The sequence below is a fragment of the Mytilus edulis genome, chromosome 3 (assembly GCF_963676685.1).
Source record: "Mytilus edulis chromosome 3, xbMytEdul2.2, whole genome shotgun sequence".
In the NCBI taxonomy this organism is placed as follows: Eukaryota; Metazoa; Mollusca; class Bivalvia; order Mytilida; family Mytilidae; genus Mytilus; species Mytilus edulis.
In genome coordinates this window covers 44,546,276-44,565,555 of record NC_092346.1, presented here as the reverse complement: position 1 = coordinate 44,565,555, position 19,280 = coordinate 44,546,276, and the positions used below count along the sequence as shown (strand labels likewise).

Sequence of the window (19,280 nt, the reverse complement as noted above, 5' to 3'; positions counted from 1 at the left end):
TTTGCTATGTTATCTCATTGACCGTAAACCAGTTCTTCTCGAAATTTCTCCCCATACGTAGCGCTTTATATCTACTTCCGTTGTTTATTCCAGAAACAAGTTATCATATAACGTGCACAGGCCTAACTTCTTGAAATTCCCTTTAAACTCATAATTTTGATAATATGGCTAAATGGGGAGAAGGAGACCCACGGTGGATAGTCGAAGAACGTCCAGACGGAACAAATGTGAACAACTGGCATTGGTATGAATGTTTAGGCATTGGCCATTGGCATTGATCTTAGTTTGTGAAACTAAACTTTTATGAGTTGAAAACGAAATAACAAAAAAGAGCTACATATGTCAGAGTAGGCATTACCCTTTACTGTCATGCATCTACAAATCATTTTCCATCACTGTCAAATTGTTTAAAATGTTTACCAAGATTCGTTAAAATATCCTTATCCCGATTTGTCAGAGTTCTAAATTAATCATTGTTACTGTTATTTTTGTAAAACTATTAACATGATTAGGCAAAATCAGTCATTTTTTAATTGTCCTTCAGTGATCGGGAAGTATGTGCGCCAATGGACAACTTTTGAGTTCGATGCATTTGAGTTCCGTCGAAAACTTTGGTTTTAGTGAACCTCATTTGTGCGTTGATGTGCGTCGTTACTTCCATTTCAATGTTGAGCGAGTGGTTGAAAAACTAAAGCTACATTGCACAAATTATTCGGCAAATTAAATTCTCATAATTGACAATCTGCACAGCTATCATTAGGGAATTGTGATTAAGTACAGTTCAATTTTCGCGAAAGCCATCCCAAACTCCAAACACCGAGTTTTTTGCTGGTGTGACACCAGGAAACTCCGACATCACTCCCTAAATTGTCAGAGAAATTTGGGAGTATTCCCTCCGACTTCCGCGTAAATCCGTTACCTTTTGTTTATTGTATTAGCGACATCTCTCCCAGTCTGGAGTGACGCGGTGTCACACCAGGTAATTAATTGCCCTAATCCTTCTGATCTATGCCGGCACTCGACAGTCAAGGTATGCGAGATTTCTAATGTAATTAAACAATTGTATTTCCTGTCTATTGATTATCAGGTTATATCTGATTGCTTGAAACAAATGAAAGATTAAAATAAAAGTCAAAACGTTGTTGTTAATTCTTTCAATTACACTGTACATTTAAATCAAGTTTAAAAAAAACTATATTTGATTTTGACTTCCGTTTTTTATCAATAAATAAATATTTAATTTACTAAAAGAGATATAATTGTGTAACAATAAACGGAGACTAACGTTGAATAAATAAGAACAGTTTAAAAAAAAATTACACGTCTCAAAGTTTTTTATACAAGTAAAAAAGAAAATATTATTCACTATCTGTTATGCTAATAAGTTTCCATTTCCATTTTACGATTACAAAATGAAAGTTTTAAAAAGCAAAAGATTGTTGTTAATGCTTTCAATTGCAGTAAAGTTTTATAGAAACAAATCTATACTTGATTATGATCTCTTGTTCTTTTTATCGGTAATTTATATAATATGCGAAAATAGACATACTTTCGTGAAAATAGACGAAAATTAACGCTGAAGTTATAAAATGTAAGAAAGAAAGAAAATTACGTGTCTTTAAACTTGTATATGCAAGAAAAAAAGAAAATATTATTCACAATTCGCTATGCTTAATAAGTCTACAGCATTTTCTCTTCACGATTTGTTAGCATTTACTTTAGGATAAATAATACATTTCGGCTACAACAGGAATACTTCTATAGCTGCATCAACTCGTCGTTGCATAATATTCATTTACGCACAATGAATGTAAACTTTTGTGTTGTATTTAGAACAGTAATCTTTAAATATTTCTAAACCAATAAATTGCCGTGGGAAGACGATACGCAACTCAGTGATCAACAGTGCGTGGTTGAACTTGAACTTGACTTCGCTCACAATATTGAATGCTAAAAATAGTGACATCAATTTTGTCCACGAGATTTTTATTTGGCGGGAAATAGTATCATGTAACAGTTAACTCAGGTGACCTTTCTGGATAACCGTGGGAAAATTCATTCAAGGTTTAAACTTGCTTTGTAATGATTGACATAAATTTGTGTGCGTTAAGATTGAGGCTCTAGAAGGTCCTTTTACAATTGATTAACCGGATTCTAAATTATATTCCTTTTCTGAATAAACCAACATCAGCCTTTTATTTTTACATTTCTCAGTCAACAGAGGACATAAAACCGGACATTATTTATACGTCTATAGTCAACACTATATATTAATGATATACGAAAACAGGATGCATGTTCATGATGGGCGTTGGTAGAGACCTCTGTGAAAATTTGGCGATCGTTAAAATCCGATCTAATTTTTTTTTTACATATTTCTTTCTTGTAGAACACGATATAATTTCATTTTAATATTCTATTGTATAAATTGTTGAACTTCTTCTTTTTATATTTCGCCGAAGAGTTTTAACGAGCAGTAAAATACGGATTGCGCCAATCCAATTTTATTTTAAATAATTAAAGATCAATAACAGATTAAAAACACAGGATTTCTTTTCTCCATATAATTAAATAAGGTTGTGATTATTGTGTTGTGTCTTCTCAGTATTTATGAATATAGGGCTGCCACATTGCATACAAAACTATTTGTCACTTTACAGTTTCTTTTTAAAATTCAAATATTTCAAGTCGGAAATTTTATTCTACCGAGGTAGTGAAACATAATATTTTACATTTCAAAATAAATTGAAAGTAACAGAGTTCACTTGTTGATTCGATAAATTAACTCTTGGGTTTAATTTAGATTGGACAAATTACCGTAAAAACATCATTTTGTTTTAAGCCAGTTGATATTAATTTTATAATATTGAACTATTAATGAACCGAATATTGCTCACTGAGTAGGTCATTAAAGGTTCTAATTGTGGTAAAATCGTCTTTGTTGAAAAAAACAAAAATTATGACCTGATCGGACTATAATGAAAATACAAAATAAGTGTTTTATTCGTATTTTTATACGACCGCAAAAATTTTAATTTTTTGGTCGTATATTGCTATCACGTCGTCGTCGTCGTCCGAATACTTTTAGTTTTCGCACTCTAACTTTAGTGAAAGTGAATAGAAATCAATGAAATTTTAACACAAGGTTTATGACCACAAAAGGAAGGTTGGGATTGATTTTGGGAGTTTTGGTCCCAATATTTTAGGAATTAGGGGCCAAAAAGGGCCCAAATAAGCATTTTCTTGGTTTTCGCACTATAACTTGAGTTTAAGTGAATAGAAATCTATGAAATTTTGACACAAGGTTTATGACCACAAAAGGAAGGTTGGGATTGATTTTGGGAGTTTTGGTTCCAACAGTTTAGGAATTAAGGGCCAAAAAAAGGGCCCAAATAAGCATTATAATTGGGGTTCTTTGATATGCCGAATCTAACTATGTATGTAGATTCTTAATTTTTGGTCCCGTTTTCAAATTGGTCTACATTAAGGTCCAAAGGGTCCAAAATTAAACTTAGTTTGATTTTAACAAAAATTGAATCCTTGGGGTTCTTTGATATGCTGAATTTAAAAATGTACTTAGATTTTTTTTATTTTTTTTTTTTGTTTTTTTTTTTTGTTTTTTTTTTTAATATTAAACATATTTTATTAACAATCACCTGTTACATCAACCCTCAGTTGCCCAGGGAAGCAACTAAGGGGGCCCCAATTTTTACAGTCTCATTTGTCGGGGAAAAGCAAATGAGAAAAAAACTCCCACTATAAATTATTAACATCAACCTTTATAAATATTATCTATCCTTGTACAAATGTACATGTACCTGCAATCAATATCGATCTATATATCTAGTACTTAGATTTTTAATTATTGGCCTAGTTTTCAAATTGGTCCAAATGGGGGTACAAAATTAAACTTTGTTTGATTTCATCAAAAATTGAATAAATGGGTTCTTTGATATGCCAAATCTAACTGTGTATGTAGATTCTTACTTTTTGGTCCAGTTTTCAAATTGGTCTACATTAAGGTTCAAAGGGTCCAAAATTAAACTAAGTTTGATTTTAACAAAAATTAAATTCTTGGGCTTATTTGATATGCTTTATCTAAATATGTACTTTGATTTTTGATTATGGGCCCAGTTTTCAAGTTGGTCCAAATCAGGATTCCATATCAAGTATTGTGCAATAGCAAGAAATTTTCAATTGCACAGTATTGCACAATAGCAAGAAATATCTAATTGCACAATATTGTGCAATAGCAATTAATTTTCAATTGGAGTTATCTTTCTTTGTATAGAATAGTAGTTGATAATATATGTTGGAAATTTGCCAGACATGACTATGATGTCATTTTCTATTTTTATTTGCCAATAACTTTATGTAAATATCTTCATTGGAAATTTGCCAATATAAAATGTTGCTGATGAAGCTTTTTTTCCTTATCTTATCTAAAATGTTTTTAGATAATGTATGTTGGACATTTGCCAGACATGACTATGATGTCATTTTCTATTTTTATTTGCCAATAACTTTATGTAAATAACTTCATTGGAAATTTGCCAATATAAAATGTTGCTGATGAAGTTTTTTTTATTGTTTTATACAATAAACAATGTATATTCACTTTTACTACCAACCAATCTTTACCATTCAGTGATAACAAGCACTTTATTTTACATTTTAATATTTTATGATGTATTTAAAAGAGTAGTTATTGTTGCAAACTCCATTCGAAATTTGAATTGATATCAGTTTTGGAAAAAGGGAAACGGGGATGTGAAAAAAGAAGGGGGGGGGGGGGTTAAATTTTTCTCATTTCAGATTTCATAAATAAAAAGAAAATTTCTTCAAACATTTTTTTGAGAGGAATAATATTCAACAGCATAGTGAATTGCTCAAAGGCAAAAAAAAACTTTTAAGTTCATTAGACCACATTCATTCTGTGTCAGAAACCTATGCTGTGTCAACTATTTAATTTTAGATTTAAAAAGTTTAAAGAAGAAATCTTTAATTGATTTGTAAAATCTTGACATTTGTTTTGTGTAAAAAAAAACCATGTAATGTCAAAAATTTGATCACAATCCAAATTCAGAGCTGTATCACGCTTGAATGTTTTGTCCATACTTGCCCCAACTGTTCAGGGTTCGACCTCTGCGGTCGTATAAAGCTGCGCCCTGCGGAGCACCTGGTTATACGTCTGTACGCTGTATGTCATATGACAATGACATGGGCATATACATACAAGAATAATAATCTTATTTTAAATAGAAATGTCACACTTTTATCTGACAATGAAAGGACATTTAAATAACGTATTTTAAAGCACACAGGTGCAATCAAGATCGATTAAATGTACAAAGGTAATAAATCTGGCTAATCCGATGATGTTGTCACGCGTCATTAATTTTCAGAACATCCGATGGGCAATAAACCAATTAACAGCCACGCGGTGTTGGGAGAGAATCTTTGGAGGAAATTGGGAGTATAATCCGTGATTCGCGGTGTCACACCGCTACACTCGGAAATCGGTGATTAGAGTTCGCGATTACATACTCTCTGGGCGTACTGTACCTACTAAACAAACTTAATTCTAGTTTATCCTGCACAATGACGATCACTAAGACACTTGATGAACATTTATAGTGCAGGGATACAGGCAAGCCCCTCTATCTGGTAAATGATGTCACAAAGGCCGGTATAATTGACAAGTTTTTTCCGATGAGGGATGAACTAAAAAGTGGTCTATTGCACTTTTCTACCAGAAATGCCGCATAGAGTGACAAACATAAGACCCCATGTGGCAGGTTATTTTCCACTTCGTTTTGAAACGTTTAGATATCGTAAAATGGATTTTCGATTGTGTTTCGTGTTGCCATGTGTATGTACAAAACTGTGTAGTGTTCCTGCCAATGACTGGAGCACTGCCCATATAATTTTAGGAAGTCTCTGTGGTTTCCTATGGAAATAACAGCAAAGGATTTTTAGGGGGCCCTGGGCTTATAGAGAACAAATCTTTTCAGATCACTGTTGTCCAAAGGAAAGTGTGCATTTTATGGTGGCACATCTATTATTACTGTTTAATTCATTTGGCAAGAATTTTTAATGTTATTCGACATGAAGGTACCTCCATTTTAACCCTCATGTATCGGTATAAAAAAAAAACCTGAGACAACCATGAAATATTCGATGCTAGCTGATTTCCCATGTTGAATATTTGGGGACCACAGAGCTACAGAATTCTATTTCAAAACGTTCATAATTGCGACCCAGGTTGACATGAATAGGTCACACTTATTTCCAAAAATTAATAAGAAGTCCAATCAATTTGAAACTTAGTACACATAACATGTTCCCTATAGACTACAAACTTGGCCTCAATTATTATTATATATATAATTAGGGTATCTAATACTATTTATTTATGATTAAACTTAACATGACTTCCAAAACCACAGATGATGCAGGTAAGCAATTCAAGCTATTGAGAGCCTCTAGTTATTGGGGGCTGTTGTTTTATTTATATAATTATACTGATTCCTCAAAATGTGTTGTGTGAATTGTAGTTATAGTTTGTATGATTCATATAATTTTAGGGTAGAGAAGAATGCAACAGGATGGTCAAAAGATAAACTGAAAGAATTACTTGTTGGAATGGTGATAGAAGATGAAGAATGTATGTAACTAGTCATAGCTTATCTTTTATACGATAGTCTTGATGGGATTTTCTGAAAAGAGAATAATGGGCAAATTGAATAATGCAGAGTAGAGGGTCAAAATGATAAAGAATAGCGAATGATGGGGAGCTAAAATATAAAGTTGAGAGAGAAAAAAGGGCCAAGAAATTATAAAGAAGACAGAAATTATGAACCCCCATCCAGATAATCCTATATTATAAAAATTGTAATTTCAAAGTCTATAACGTTACCTAAAAGATTTAAAGCAGTTCATGCATGTCACAGGGTATGCAATATACATGTAGCATGAGAAATGTCCAATTGTGTGCATGGGAGGTAGGGAAATGAAATAAAGACCACAATTTCATATTTATTTCTTAGATTTAGTGAGTGATTCTATTATATAAGAATTCAAATAAACCAATTTACCTCATAGTTTCTCTTTCAATACAGTATAGAACATTCAATAACAATGTGTATTGTGTTGTGACTTCCTGCTTTCTTTTTGTACTTTAGTATTTATTCCTTATGCGCTCAGAAGATGACACTCTAAAGGGCAAAATTGTTGATCCCAATAAAATCAGAACTATGTTGAAAAAATGGGTGTTTTTTGTAATTATTTTAGAAACCTAAAATAAAGAATATGGATGGTTTTACAACAAGTGGGAAACTTCTTCAACTCTTCAAAAGTTCATTTGAAAAGATGATTTGATAAAATGTATATAATTATGTAAATACTCATTTGAATGCAGGTAGTAAGTACTATCTTACGAGGCCCATTAAATCATATGAAGGACACATTAGCATAACTGCTTCAAATATAGAATTGTATGTTTTTCTTAACCAAATTTTTATTATTTTAGATTTTGGTGAATTAACAGAATTGACAAGCATAGATGGTGAAGCTACAGCTAATAATAGAAAAGCTAAATTGATATTCTTTTATGAATGGGTTCTCAAAGGAGAATGGTCAGGTGAGAGTTAATTAGTATATGCAACCAACCAACTGTCTTGTTACAAGTAATTTTTGTCCCTGACAACAAAGTGGCTACATACATGTATCTAGTAGGAGCAAAATTTTGTCACTGTAACCAAATTATTTAACATTTCAGGGGCGGATCCAGTCATTTTAAAAAGGGGGGTGGGGTCCTAACCCAGGACAAAAGGGGGTGTTCCAACTACATGTCTCCATTCAAATGCATTGATCGTCCAAAAAAAAAGAGGGGTTCCAACCCCCAGAACCTCCCCTGGATCCGCACCTGCATTTGGATGATTCTAAAAATATCTTTTAATACACATTATGTATGTCAAGAACAAAAAAATATTTCCTTGAAAAGGAATTATTGTTATTTCGTTATTACTTTTTTTTATAGCATAATGTTTTGCTTATTTCACACAAATGCTGTATTGGATACTGCATATTTAACAGTTCACTACAAAATTAATCAGACATATGAACAATAAGAGATATGAGAGGTACATTAGTGAGACAAACAACCAAAATTATTATATATAAACCCCATCTTATCATATTGCATTTCTCAATCTATGTATTTTCATTGTAGGAAAATTGAAATCAGGGGACAAGAAACACAAAGGAAAATTTAACATTCCAAATTTGAGTGAGGAAAATGATGCAGATGAAGTTGATGTAAGTAATTAGACCCTTTCATAATGACATTCAGGCCAACCTTAAAAATATGTTTGTTTGCAGTTTTCCGACTGTACCTTCAGACTGAAGGGTTGGTAGGTAGGAAAAATATTTTATTTTATCAGCCAAAATACAGTTTAAACAAGCAGTTACACTAAACCAAGTTTCTTGTGAAGAAAAAAAAACATTTTAAAACAACAAACACTGGACATGCTGAAAACCAACATCAAATGAACAGGCATTTTCAGATAAAAAAAACTTTTTAACCAATACTGAAACTTTAACATAGTGTCATTATCCAATTTATGACATAAAATATGGTATAATTATTAAATACTGGAACACTTATAAACAAGGAATGTCATTATCATAGATGCCAACCCCCTTTTGACACAATCAGTAACAAACTATCAAATTTTCCGTATTTTTGAAAAGTTTTCAGTAATCATTTTTAAACGTGCATTTACCAATAAAAATTACTGACGAGTGGTTGCAAAGTGATGTGCACTAAAATTTGTCGTTTAACATGTTGTCTGTAGTATGTATTCCATTCATTAATTGTTCAGATGTTCTCGACTCATACATTTTCGTTTTGTCAAGGAGAAGTAGAGAAAGGGGGAAAGCTCCTTCATAAAATGCAAGTTTGCATCTTCGGAAGTCAGTTAGTTACTCAACAATAGGTTGATAACTCCCGAGAAACCGGAAGCATTACATTGGCGTTTTCTAAATACCGGACCAGGACGGAAAAGTAATGATACAAATCCGCGTTTTACAAAATTGAACGGCAATGATTGGTAATCCGTAACTATTCGACTTTGACCGTAACAGCGTAGTTTTTATAGCAAAATCGGAAAAACTACGCAAAAATCGTAATGGTTGGCATCTATGCATTATGACTAGAACTGTTTTAAAGAAATATATTCAGACATGTATGCTTCTTGACTAGAATGTTTTCATGAGTAGAGTATTTTCATCAGAAAAATGTAGATATTAAAGATTTATAAGACAATGTATTAAAGAGTGTATTTTTAATAAAAAAAAAAACACCATTGAATCTTCCTCAATTGAAAAAAAGGCAACTAAAAAAAAAAGTATTAAGACATTCGACTGTTTTCATATTTCTAACAATATTTAATTATATGTGATAAGGTTATATTTTTGCCAGGCTTTAATGAAAACCAAAGAAATCTAAAGTTTGGGGTGAAATCCATAGCACCCCATTAAAAGTAAATGGTCTGTACTGCAATGTTTTTAATGCTTAAAAAAAATTGGCAGCATAGCTCCTAAGAACATGTTTTAATTGAATTCACACAGGCCACACAGTTTGGGTATATTTAATATTGTAAGAAAGAGAATAATTGGAAAGAGAATAATTGCAATGAGTGGGGCAGCTCCCCTTATCCTAAAGGAGCATACTCATTGCAATCGAAGATAGATTTAATATAGAGAGAGTATATTTATTTTTCAAGCTAACCATTCATTTTCTCTACATCTTTGTGTAGCTAGGGTTGCTTCTTATTGATTTGGCATGATCTATATCCATTAACAAGTTACATTTCAAATGAGCCCATTTCTCTGTACAGGCGTGTTTACAGATATCCATGAAGATTTAAGTCACGGAGGAGTGGTTTCATCTTTGTCGTCTTCACAACGATTTGTAGAAAATATGCCATACTTCAAGCTGCTGTCGAATTATTTAACCACTGAAATTGGTTCCATAAAGTCAGGCTCCACAGATTCTGTACCCGATTTGTTTGAGACAGAATGGTTATCGTGTCAGTTATGAATATCCGCTGCATCATCGTCAATGATATTATCACACATCATTACATGTGCCTGAATCTGTATAAACAGTTTACTAATAAACTTTTTTGTTTGTTATTTGTCTTAAAATTGACACGAGACGACAGCGTAAAGTACTCCTCCGTGACTTCATGGATACCTGTAAACAATTTCCATGGGCTTTATCATTAAATGGTCACATGAACACTTGACGGGAAGCTAAGAAAAACCGAACTTGAAATGCGTAATTGACCCAGACTTTAAATCATTTTCAGAAAGGACCCAAAGTTCTGGATCGCGTCAATAGAAGTATTAAAAAAAAATTCTTCAAATTTAAAGCAATAAAATTTTCACAGTCGGGAGGATTTTCAAGGGTCGGTCGGTAAACTGCAAACAAACAATATTTTAATTTAAGCCTCAAGCATGTTTAAATCAGGTGTTCAGGGTGGCAATTTGAAAAATTTGAATTCACAATTTCTATGGACATTTTCTTTTTCGAATGAAAGGGAATCTTGCCATTCCTAATCATGCCTGCATGTAAAAGTGCTGTTGTTTGTAAAATGTTACTTTACATTATTTAGACACAGTCTGACAGTTCAGTTGGCATACAAGTACAATGTTTATATAAGTTAAAAATACATACTGTAAATAAAGAAATTATTGTGTGCATTTATTATTGCGATTTTGTCAGTTTAGACTTAAATACGATTTTAATTTTTACAATTTTGAGGAAAAACCCTTTTAAATTCATATATAATATTTCAAAATGCAAGTTCAAATTATTGCGTTTACAACTCTGTTGCATTTCGCAATAATAAAAACCTCGCAATAATTTCTGAATTTACAGTATTATGAATATTATATATAAGTGATATAGAAGATAACAGTTTTACCAAAATTATATTTTCTAGGTTGATTTTTCCTGCAACACACAGACTGATGAAAGTTATAAAGTAAAAGAATTTTTAAGGAAGAAAGGAACTAAAGAAATTCAAAATAAACTTGCAAAATACATTGCTGATTTGACACAAGGTATGTATTTAAGATTCATACCGTGATAACATGATTTTAAGATTTTACCAGTTACATAAAATATGCTATTCATTAGATGACGGGTGATATGTATACTTTTTAAAGTGCAGAGATATTCCTATTTTAAGATGCTTACTTGTAGAGTACACTGACATTAATTTCTAGAAAATTTATACAGATTATATCTGATTATTTTTAATTTGAAGAATAATGTCCCTATTAAAGTAGTATGCAAGTCTGTTGAAAGACTAATGAGATTGTATAATTTCAGAATATGGCAAAGGAGTTATTTTGCCAACCAAAAATGGACAGCCTGATGCTAAAAAGTTAACCAACTCTACAGTAAGTGTATGAAATATATATAGAATTATACATGTAATTCAGAAATGTTTTTTTCAGGTACATTGGTGCAAATATTTTCTTAATGATTATCGAATAAGATTAATAAATCCATGTGAGATAAAGAACTACTGTATTTACTGTATAGCTGAAAGAAGGGATTGCAGCATGTTCCTCTGCATGGATAGTTCCTAGTATGAATTGTAAAATATCATAGCCACTCAATTGTTATGAATAATTCCTTTTCTCATCATTAATTCCATGGTAGTAAACTGCATCTGCTAAAATGAATCATTATCCTATTTAGGCTGTATTTAATTTAAGATTGAACCATAAGTAAAATTAATATCAGTTACAATTGAGTATGTCAGAATTCCTAGAAATTAATAAATTTTTAAGAGTTATGAATTTCCATGATATTTGAAATTTAAAGTGGTACAAAAAATCTTCAGAAACATGTATTTAAAGGGTAAATATAATATGCTTGATCTAGGTAGATGATTACTTTATTCTTAATTTCTATGAATTTTATTTGTAGAATAAAGCCAGAGAAGAATTAAACAAACTTGTAGTTTCATCACCCAAAAAAGAAAGTAAAGTTGGAGTAAAAATTCATACAAAGAAATTAACTGGTAAACATGAATTCATGTGTTCAGCGCAGGACTTATACAGATGTTTAACTGATATTGGAGTAAGTGACAGAATATTAAATTATTTTTTTTTATTTTTTTCTTGGCTTTAAGCTTATTGACATGGGTTGTTGTATAGATAAATAGATAAATTACAGAGTATTTTCTTATGTGAAAGATGAAAATGTTCTTGATCAAAATCACTTCTATGTCCTCAATAACGAGAAACATCTAATATTTAGGAAGAGAAAATGTTGTCTTCAGTAAACATCACATAAAAATGAAACAAGTAACATGGATTGTTTAGGTCTGATATGCTGTTGGATATTATACCCTGACCAAAAGGAGTGGAGTATACCATACCGATGTTGGGATGTCTTTTACGTAATGGCCATGTATGAAATTGTTGATGCATTTAAAGTTCCAAGTGACCCCTCTCTACTGTGTGATGAGTTTCAGACTCATCACTCATCAACATTGTGATATCCCAATATCTAATCATTGTAGTTCATGTGGTACCGATTTTTGTGAATTTCATGGTCACTACCTTTTGTATGAATTTGCTACTTTAGATTTTTTTTTAAACATATTTTTTTTCTTCAGATGGTGCAAGCATTTACTGGGGGACCAGTTGAAATGGAAGTAGAAAAAGGGGGAAGGTTCTCCTTAATGCATGGCAATGTTACTGGAGAATTTGTTGACTTGGTAAGTTAAGCTTTTAATCAATTCAGCAAGTGGAAAAACTAATGATAAAAAGAAAGTTTTGTCAAATCCTCAGAGGTATAACTTAGACATATGATGTTTTGGCAGCGTCACCCTCGTTAAAGTTTGTGATTAAGTTTATGTAGGTTTACGAGGATCAACAAATGGTTAATCAATATTTGGTTGCATTATATTAACATTGGCACACCTTATTTCATCAGGATTATTTGGCCTGGCAGCCCATTGATTTTGAAACTATTTAGTTCACATGTTAAATGAGTAATTTCTTTGTCAACAATTTACTTTTCTATTATCAGGTACCTGGGAAGAAAATGGTTCAGCGATGGCGAGTTAAATCTTGGCCAGATGCCCATTATTCAGAAGTGACTTTTGACTTTGAAGAAAAAGAGGGTGTAACAGAACTCTTCTTAACTCAAACAGGTGTACCCGATAGTGAATTCGAAAGAACGAAAGAAGGATGGGTAATTAATTACTGGAACAGAATCAAGCAGACATTTGGATATGGAGCAAATATATTTTGACGGCAGTAGAAATGAAATCGATCTCCAAGGCAACAATCTACACGTCTTTCACTCATGAAAAAGTAGGATGAAACTGAGAACAAAAGAAATTCTACTGCTTGTGTTAGTACTGCAGTGTACTTAAACAGGATACAATGTATTTTGACTCCATTGATCAGACTATTTTGTACTGTTACCTGATAAATATACTGTTCTGTTACCCAATAACAAGGTTATAGTGATAAACTTTATATTTTAATCATTGTCAGTCTGACATATTCATTACATATTGTTAATCATAATCATTTTTGAGGACTGTTGCCATTACTATTGTCTCTTGTTTAATAACCTGCTGTTCCAATCATTTAAATTTGTAAAAAAAAAAAAGTATTTTAACAAAACAGAAATTTGTGTATAATATTCATGCTTAAGATAATCATTTATGAAGACTTGTTTGCCATAATGAATTGTTCCTTTATTTTATAATCTGTTGCTGTTAAATATCACAAAGTTGCACTCATTATTTTGTCATTAATGCTGATCTCTTCATTGCTGTTCAAAATAAATGCTCATGTTTGAAGGCCCTACATTGCCTATAGTTTTTTGCATCCATGTCATGTAGATGCTGGTGGAAAGTTGAAAATAAAACTTTATCTACCTATTTTGATACCAGTAAGGAGATTGACAAAATGCATGATTACTGAAATTCCCTTTGATTTGAAAATTTTATGACTTATATGTTATTTTACCTTGATTTTGTTACCATTTGTTTTTTCCCAATCCATTTTATGGATAAGAAAACAATGCCTTTATTGAATGGCAATGGACCTTGGGTTCATGTTTTCTCGAAACGACATGATGTCTTCTAAACCTTGTTTCTCAATGGTCATATTGGACGATTCTCAGTAAAAAATTGGATCAAAAGCTGTCATTCTGGCCTGTATTTCAGAAGTCATACATGTTAGGTTATTATACAAATGGTTGGGACTCGTATGCGATGTTGTAGAACCCATACCAAAGAACTGTGCATGTTAAAAATTTTAAATATTTTGTCTTGTATAATGTAAGCTATGAAATAAAAATATTTTTACATTCTATTTATACATACATTGCAAAACATTAAATGGGATAATTTGGACTGATATGACGAGTGCTATTTTTAATTTTAATGTATTTATAAAAAGAGAGAATATAAGTTGGTATATGATTGACATGTTTGTTCCTTCATTTTTTCTGCAATGCCATTTCTTACTGCTGAAAAGAAACAATTTCATATTTAAAACATTACAAGATGACTCTCAATGGAGGACTATAAATTATGTCACTTGATAATATTCACTAAAGCCATTTCCATTTTTATATCAATTTCATTGTAAAACAAGATATGACATGATGTATTCTCTGTTTAAGTATTATTGTCATTTAAATGTTTCAAATAGTAAGATAAAGAAGGATTTAATATTCAGTGTTTTGTTAAATTCCAAGGACAGGTACCTTACATGTTAAAAACCACATTGTGTTAACTTATTGAGATGAATTTTTACTATAAAATAAAAATAAAACAAGAACCTTTATTGACATTTTTGTACACCAGCTGTAGCATCGATCCAGTGTATGTGTTATAAATATGAGGATTAAAGTTTGTATCCCCGAAACACGATCCTGAAAGTATTTTTTGATGATTTCCAGGTTATCAGTGTGTTACCCCAGAGAATAGACTCTAATGCAACTTGACTGGACATTAACCAGCAACAAATTTTCAAACAATCTGCATGTGACTAATGGCAGCAGCCATTCAAGATTCTGATATTGATAGATATGTAGTAAAAGCAAAAGTAACATTTTCCACCTAAAGATGTTCTTTTTGCGACTTTTTATTCCATTTTGAAGCGTACAGGAAGCCTATAACCTTGATTCTGTTTGATGTCTTTTTGTTTACACAATTTACAAAATTAAATCGATGTTATATAAAGGCAAATGTTAAAATACAATACAGTACTAGTGTGAGTGTCCGACTGAAAAGCAAATAATCCTTCTAGTGAAATAATTAAGATGAAATAAACAATTACACTACTGTTTCAAGTTAAGGTGAAGCTTGGCACCTGTTAGAACTTTTAAATCTGCTGCATTGTTTGCACCTGTTCTTCGTCGGGAATCTGTTCAATGGTTGTCATTTGTTGATGTGGTTCATAAGTGTTTCTGTTTTTTTACATAGATTAGATCCTTGGTTTTCCTTTTTTAATTGTTTTACACTAGTCAGTTTGGGGCCCTTTATTGCTTGCTGTATGGTCTGAGCCAAGGCTTGGTGTTGTATGCCATACTTTGACCTATAAATATTTACTTTTTACACATTGTGACTTGGATGGAGAGTTGTCTCACTGGCAGTCATACCACATCCTTTTCCATTAAATTACAAAAAGCTATGTATACAATCATTGCTGTTAACTGACATCTAAACATGTAGATCATTCAACATTGCCTACTGGTTATACTGATTGCATATAAACACAGACGATCGAAATTAAATAGTAGGGCCTTTTTTCCTTCTTGTTGACATCACTATTTTTTAAATGGTATGCTGCTCATGTTCAAATACAGATTTTTCTTATTCACATGAGGCAAAAAAGACATGACTAAAATAAAATTTGTTCAGCCATTTACTAAAAGCACATAAATATCATTTCTGTGTAAGCAGCAAATCCATAAATTAAGTTAAAATATAACATTTTTCTGAGTCAGTTTATTTTAAGAGAACATAGCACTTCCTTCATTTAATAACTTCTGTTTATTTATGTTTACATTAAAGCAAACATCATATGGAAGGAAAGCAATTATTATTTCACCTAAATTTTTAATTTTATCTGATTCTTGAATTGTTTAACATTCATTAACTTTCTTACGAAGTCTTATTTTCTGGGTTTTTTTTATCTTTTAAAATATCTGACAGTTGGTCTCTCATGAAAGGCTTTTCCCATATATATTGCAAATAAACTGGGCTGTGTGAAAAAGTTTACCAAAAGAGGATGGCTCCTCAAAGAGATTTATAATTAATGTGGATTCATTTATTCTTGTGGGTACCAATTTTCCTGGATTAAGGAAAATTTGCATGTTCATGGATATTTAATTTCGTTGTTTTCCTTTACCAACGAAATCCACAAAAATGGAATCCAACGAAAAATAATGAATCCACGGTAACAAGACCAATAAAATGTATTAAATAAAAAGTGTTTGGATAATGATTTTTCTCTGGGAATTTAAATAGCTTTTATCAAAATGTCTAATCTAGCTGATCTATGCAGTAACCATGTTCAAAAGATTCCAATTTTCAGATAACAGCAGGTACCAAACATGTGTTGGTAAATTTTCTTGAAATATGTAAAAGCAATGAACATTTTACGACTAAAGAAAAAGATGTTAAAAAAAACAGGCCTTACCACAAATATATAAAATCAGAGATAATTGATTTGCTCCTTAAACAGAAGATATTGTGATCAACAACAGACAAATTTAACACTATACAATATATACATATAACATACGATCACTTAGAAATCAAACATCAACTATAAATCATTATGTCTGCTTTCTTGGTTTGTTTTTCGTAGAAAATAATTTGATAATTATACTGCTTATATAGGCAGAATTTAAACCAGATGCTCCGCAGGGCGTAGCTTTATACGACCGCAGAGGTTGAACCCTGAACGGTTGGGGCAAGTATGGACACAACATTCAAGCTGGATTCAGCTCTAAATTTGGATTGTGATTAAATAGTTGACACAGCATAGGTTTCTGACACAGAATGAATGTGTTCTAATGAACTTAAAATTTTTGTTTTCTCTAAGAGCAATTCACTATGCTGTGGAATATTAATCCTCTCAAAAAAATGTTTGAAGAAATTTTCTTTTTTATTTATGAAATTTCAAATGAGAAAAATTGAACCCAATTTTTTTAATCACATCCCCCTTTCCCTTATTCCAAAACTGATCTCAATTCAAATTTCTAATGGAGTTTGCAACAATAACTACTCATTTAAATACATCATAAAATATTAAGATGTAAAAAAACTGCTTGTTATCACTGAATGGTAAAGATTATTTTAATTTATCAGTTGGTAGTAAAAAGTGAATATACATTGTATATTGTATATAACAAAGATTTAAGTTGATTCTGGACAAAGAAAGATAACTCCAATTAAAAAAAAATCTTGCTATTGCACAATATTTTGCAATTAGATATTTCTTGCTTACTATTCTGGACAAAGAAAGATAACTCTAATTAAAAAACAATTTGCTATTTCACAATATTGTGCAATTAGATATTTCTTGCCATTGCGCAATACTGTGCAATTGAAAAGACTTGCTATTGCACAATACTTAATATAATAATTTTAGATCCTGATTTGGACCAACTTGAAAACTGGGCCCATAATAAAAAATCTAAGTACATTTTTGGATTCAGCATATCAAAGAACCCCAAGATTTCAATTTTTGTTAAAATCAGACTAAGTTTAATTTTGGACCCTTTGGACTTTAGTGTAGACCAATTTGAAAACAGGACCAAAAATGAAGAATCTACATACACAGTTAGATTTGGTATATCAAAGAACCCCATTTATTCAATTTTTGATGAAATCAAACAAAGTTTAATTTTGGACCCCGATTTGGACCAACTTGAAAACTGGGCCAATAATCAAGAATCTAAGTACATTTTTAGATTCAGCATATCAAAGAACCTAACTGATTCATTTTTTGTCAAAATCAAACTAAGTTTAATTTTGGACCCTTTGGACCTTAATGTAGACCAATTTGAAAACGGGACCAAAAGTTAAGAATCTACATACACAGTCATGACAGTTAGATTCGGCATATCAAAGAACCCCAATTTTTCAATTTTGATGAAATCAAACAAAGTTTAATTTTGGACCCTTTGGGCCCCTTATTCTGTTGGGACCAAAACTCCCAAAATCAATACCAACCTTCCTTTTATGGTCATAAACCTTGTGTTTAAATTTCATAGATTTCTATTTACTTATACTAACGTTATGGTGCGAAAACCAAGAAAAATGCTTATTTGGGTCCCTTTTTGGCCCCTAATTCCTAAACTGTTGGGACATAAACTCCCAAAATCAATACCAACCTTCCTTTTGTAGTCATTAACATTGTGTTTAAATTTCATTGATTTCTATTTTCTTAAACTAAAGTTATTGTGCGAAAACCAAGAATAATGCTTATTTGGGCCCTTTTTTGGCCCCTAATTCCTAAACTGTTGAAACCAAAACTCCCAAAATCAATCCCAACCGTTCTTTTGTGGTCATAAACCTTGTGTCAAAATTTCATAGATTTCTATTAACTTAAACTAAAGTTATAGTGCGAAAACCAAGAAAATGCTTATTTGGGCCCTTTTTGGCCCCTAATTCCTAAAATGTTGGGACCAAAACTCCCAAAATCAATACCAACCTTCCTTTTGTGGTCATAAACCTTGTGTTAAAATTTCATAGATTTCCATTCACTTTTACTAAAGTTAGAGTGCGAAAACTAAAAGTATTCGGACGACGACTACAACGCCAACGTGATAGCAATATACGACGAAAATTTTTTCAAATTTTGCGGTCGTATAAAAACTACTAAGGTCTATTCCAGAAAAAAATGTAGGGGGGTTGGAAGGCACAATATATTAATAATACATGGGTGATGGGTATCAGAGCAACTTTTCACACTATATTCTCAATTACAATTGTCTGGGTGGCGGGTGCTGACAAAAAACTGCCTTCCAACCCCCCATACATTTTTTTCTGGAATAGCCCTAACATAAATAACAAAAGCATTCAAGTTCTTTGTTTTGTCTCGTTGGTAATCATACTACTTATATCTATATGCATCTTCGAAGAGATATGATAATTGATTGTGTATTGTTGGTAATCCTACTACTTATATCTATATTCATCTTCAAAGAGATA

The 19,280-nt window shown here is 31.6% G+C and overlaps 1 protein-coding gene across 2 annotated transcripts; it reads left to right on the top strand.

The window, feature by feature from the left end:
* The first annotated feature begins 30 nt into the window (after positions 1–30).
* LOC139514283 (activator of 90 kDa heat shock protein ATPase homolog 1-like) lies at positions 31–14,892 on the top strand. Of its 2 annotated transcripts, XR_011662593.1 has the most exons (10): positions 68–244; positions 6,588–6,667; positions 7,532–7,642; positions 8,234–8,319; positions 11,013–11,133; positions 11,405–11,475; positions 12,011–12,163; positions 12,705–12,806; positions 13,121–14,063; positions 14,290–14,892. XR_011662593.1 is itself a non-coding variant. In XM_071303299.1 (9 exons), exons 1-9 carry the CDS (start codon positions 165–167, stop codon positions 13,343–13,345), a joined length of 1,029 nt encoding a protein of 342 aa, XP_071159400.1. In that variant the 5' UTR covers positions 31–164; the 3' UTR covers positions 13,346–14,892. The 2 variants fall into 2 exon arrangements, 1 of the variants encoding a protein (XP_071159400.1); XM_071303299.1 differs by having other exon boundaries at positions 31–244; positions 13,121–14,892.
* Positions 14,893–19,280: the final 4,388 nt, after the last annotated feature.

What these genes read in the sequence shown, in the direction of transcription:
- LOC139514283 (XM_071303299.1), top strand. Translation starts at nt 165, where the DNA reads ATGGCTAAATGGGGAGAAGGAGACCCACGGTGGATAGTCGAAGAACGT. An exon ending in GGTGATAGAAGATGAAGAAT is followed by an intron (nt 6,668 to 7,531) that starts GTATGTAACTAG and finishes TTATTATTTTAG; the next exon opens with ATTTTGGTGAATTAACAGAA. An exon ending in AAAAGTTAACCAACTCTACA is followed by an intron (nt 11,476 to 12,010) that starts GTAAGTGTATGA and finishes TTTTATTTGTAG; the next exon opens with AATAAAGCCAGAGAAGAATT.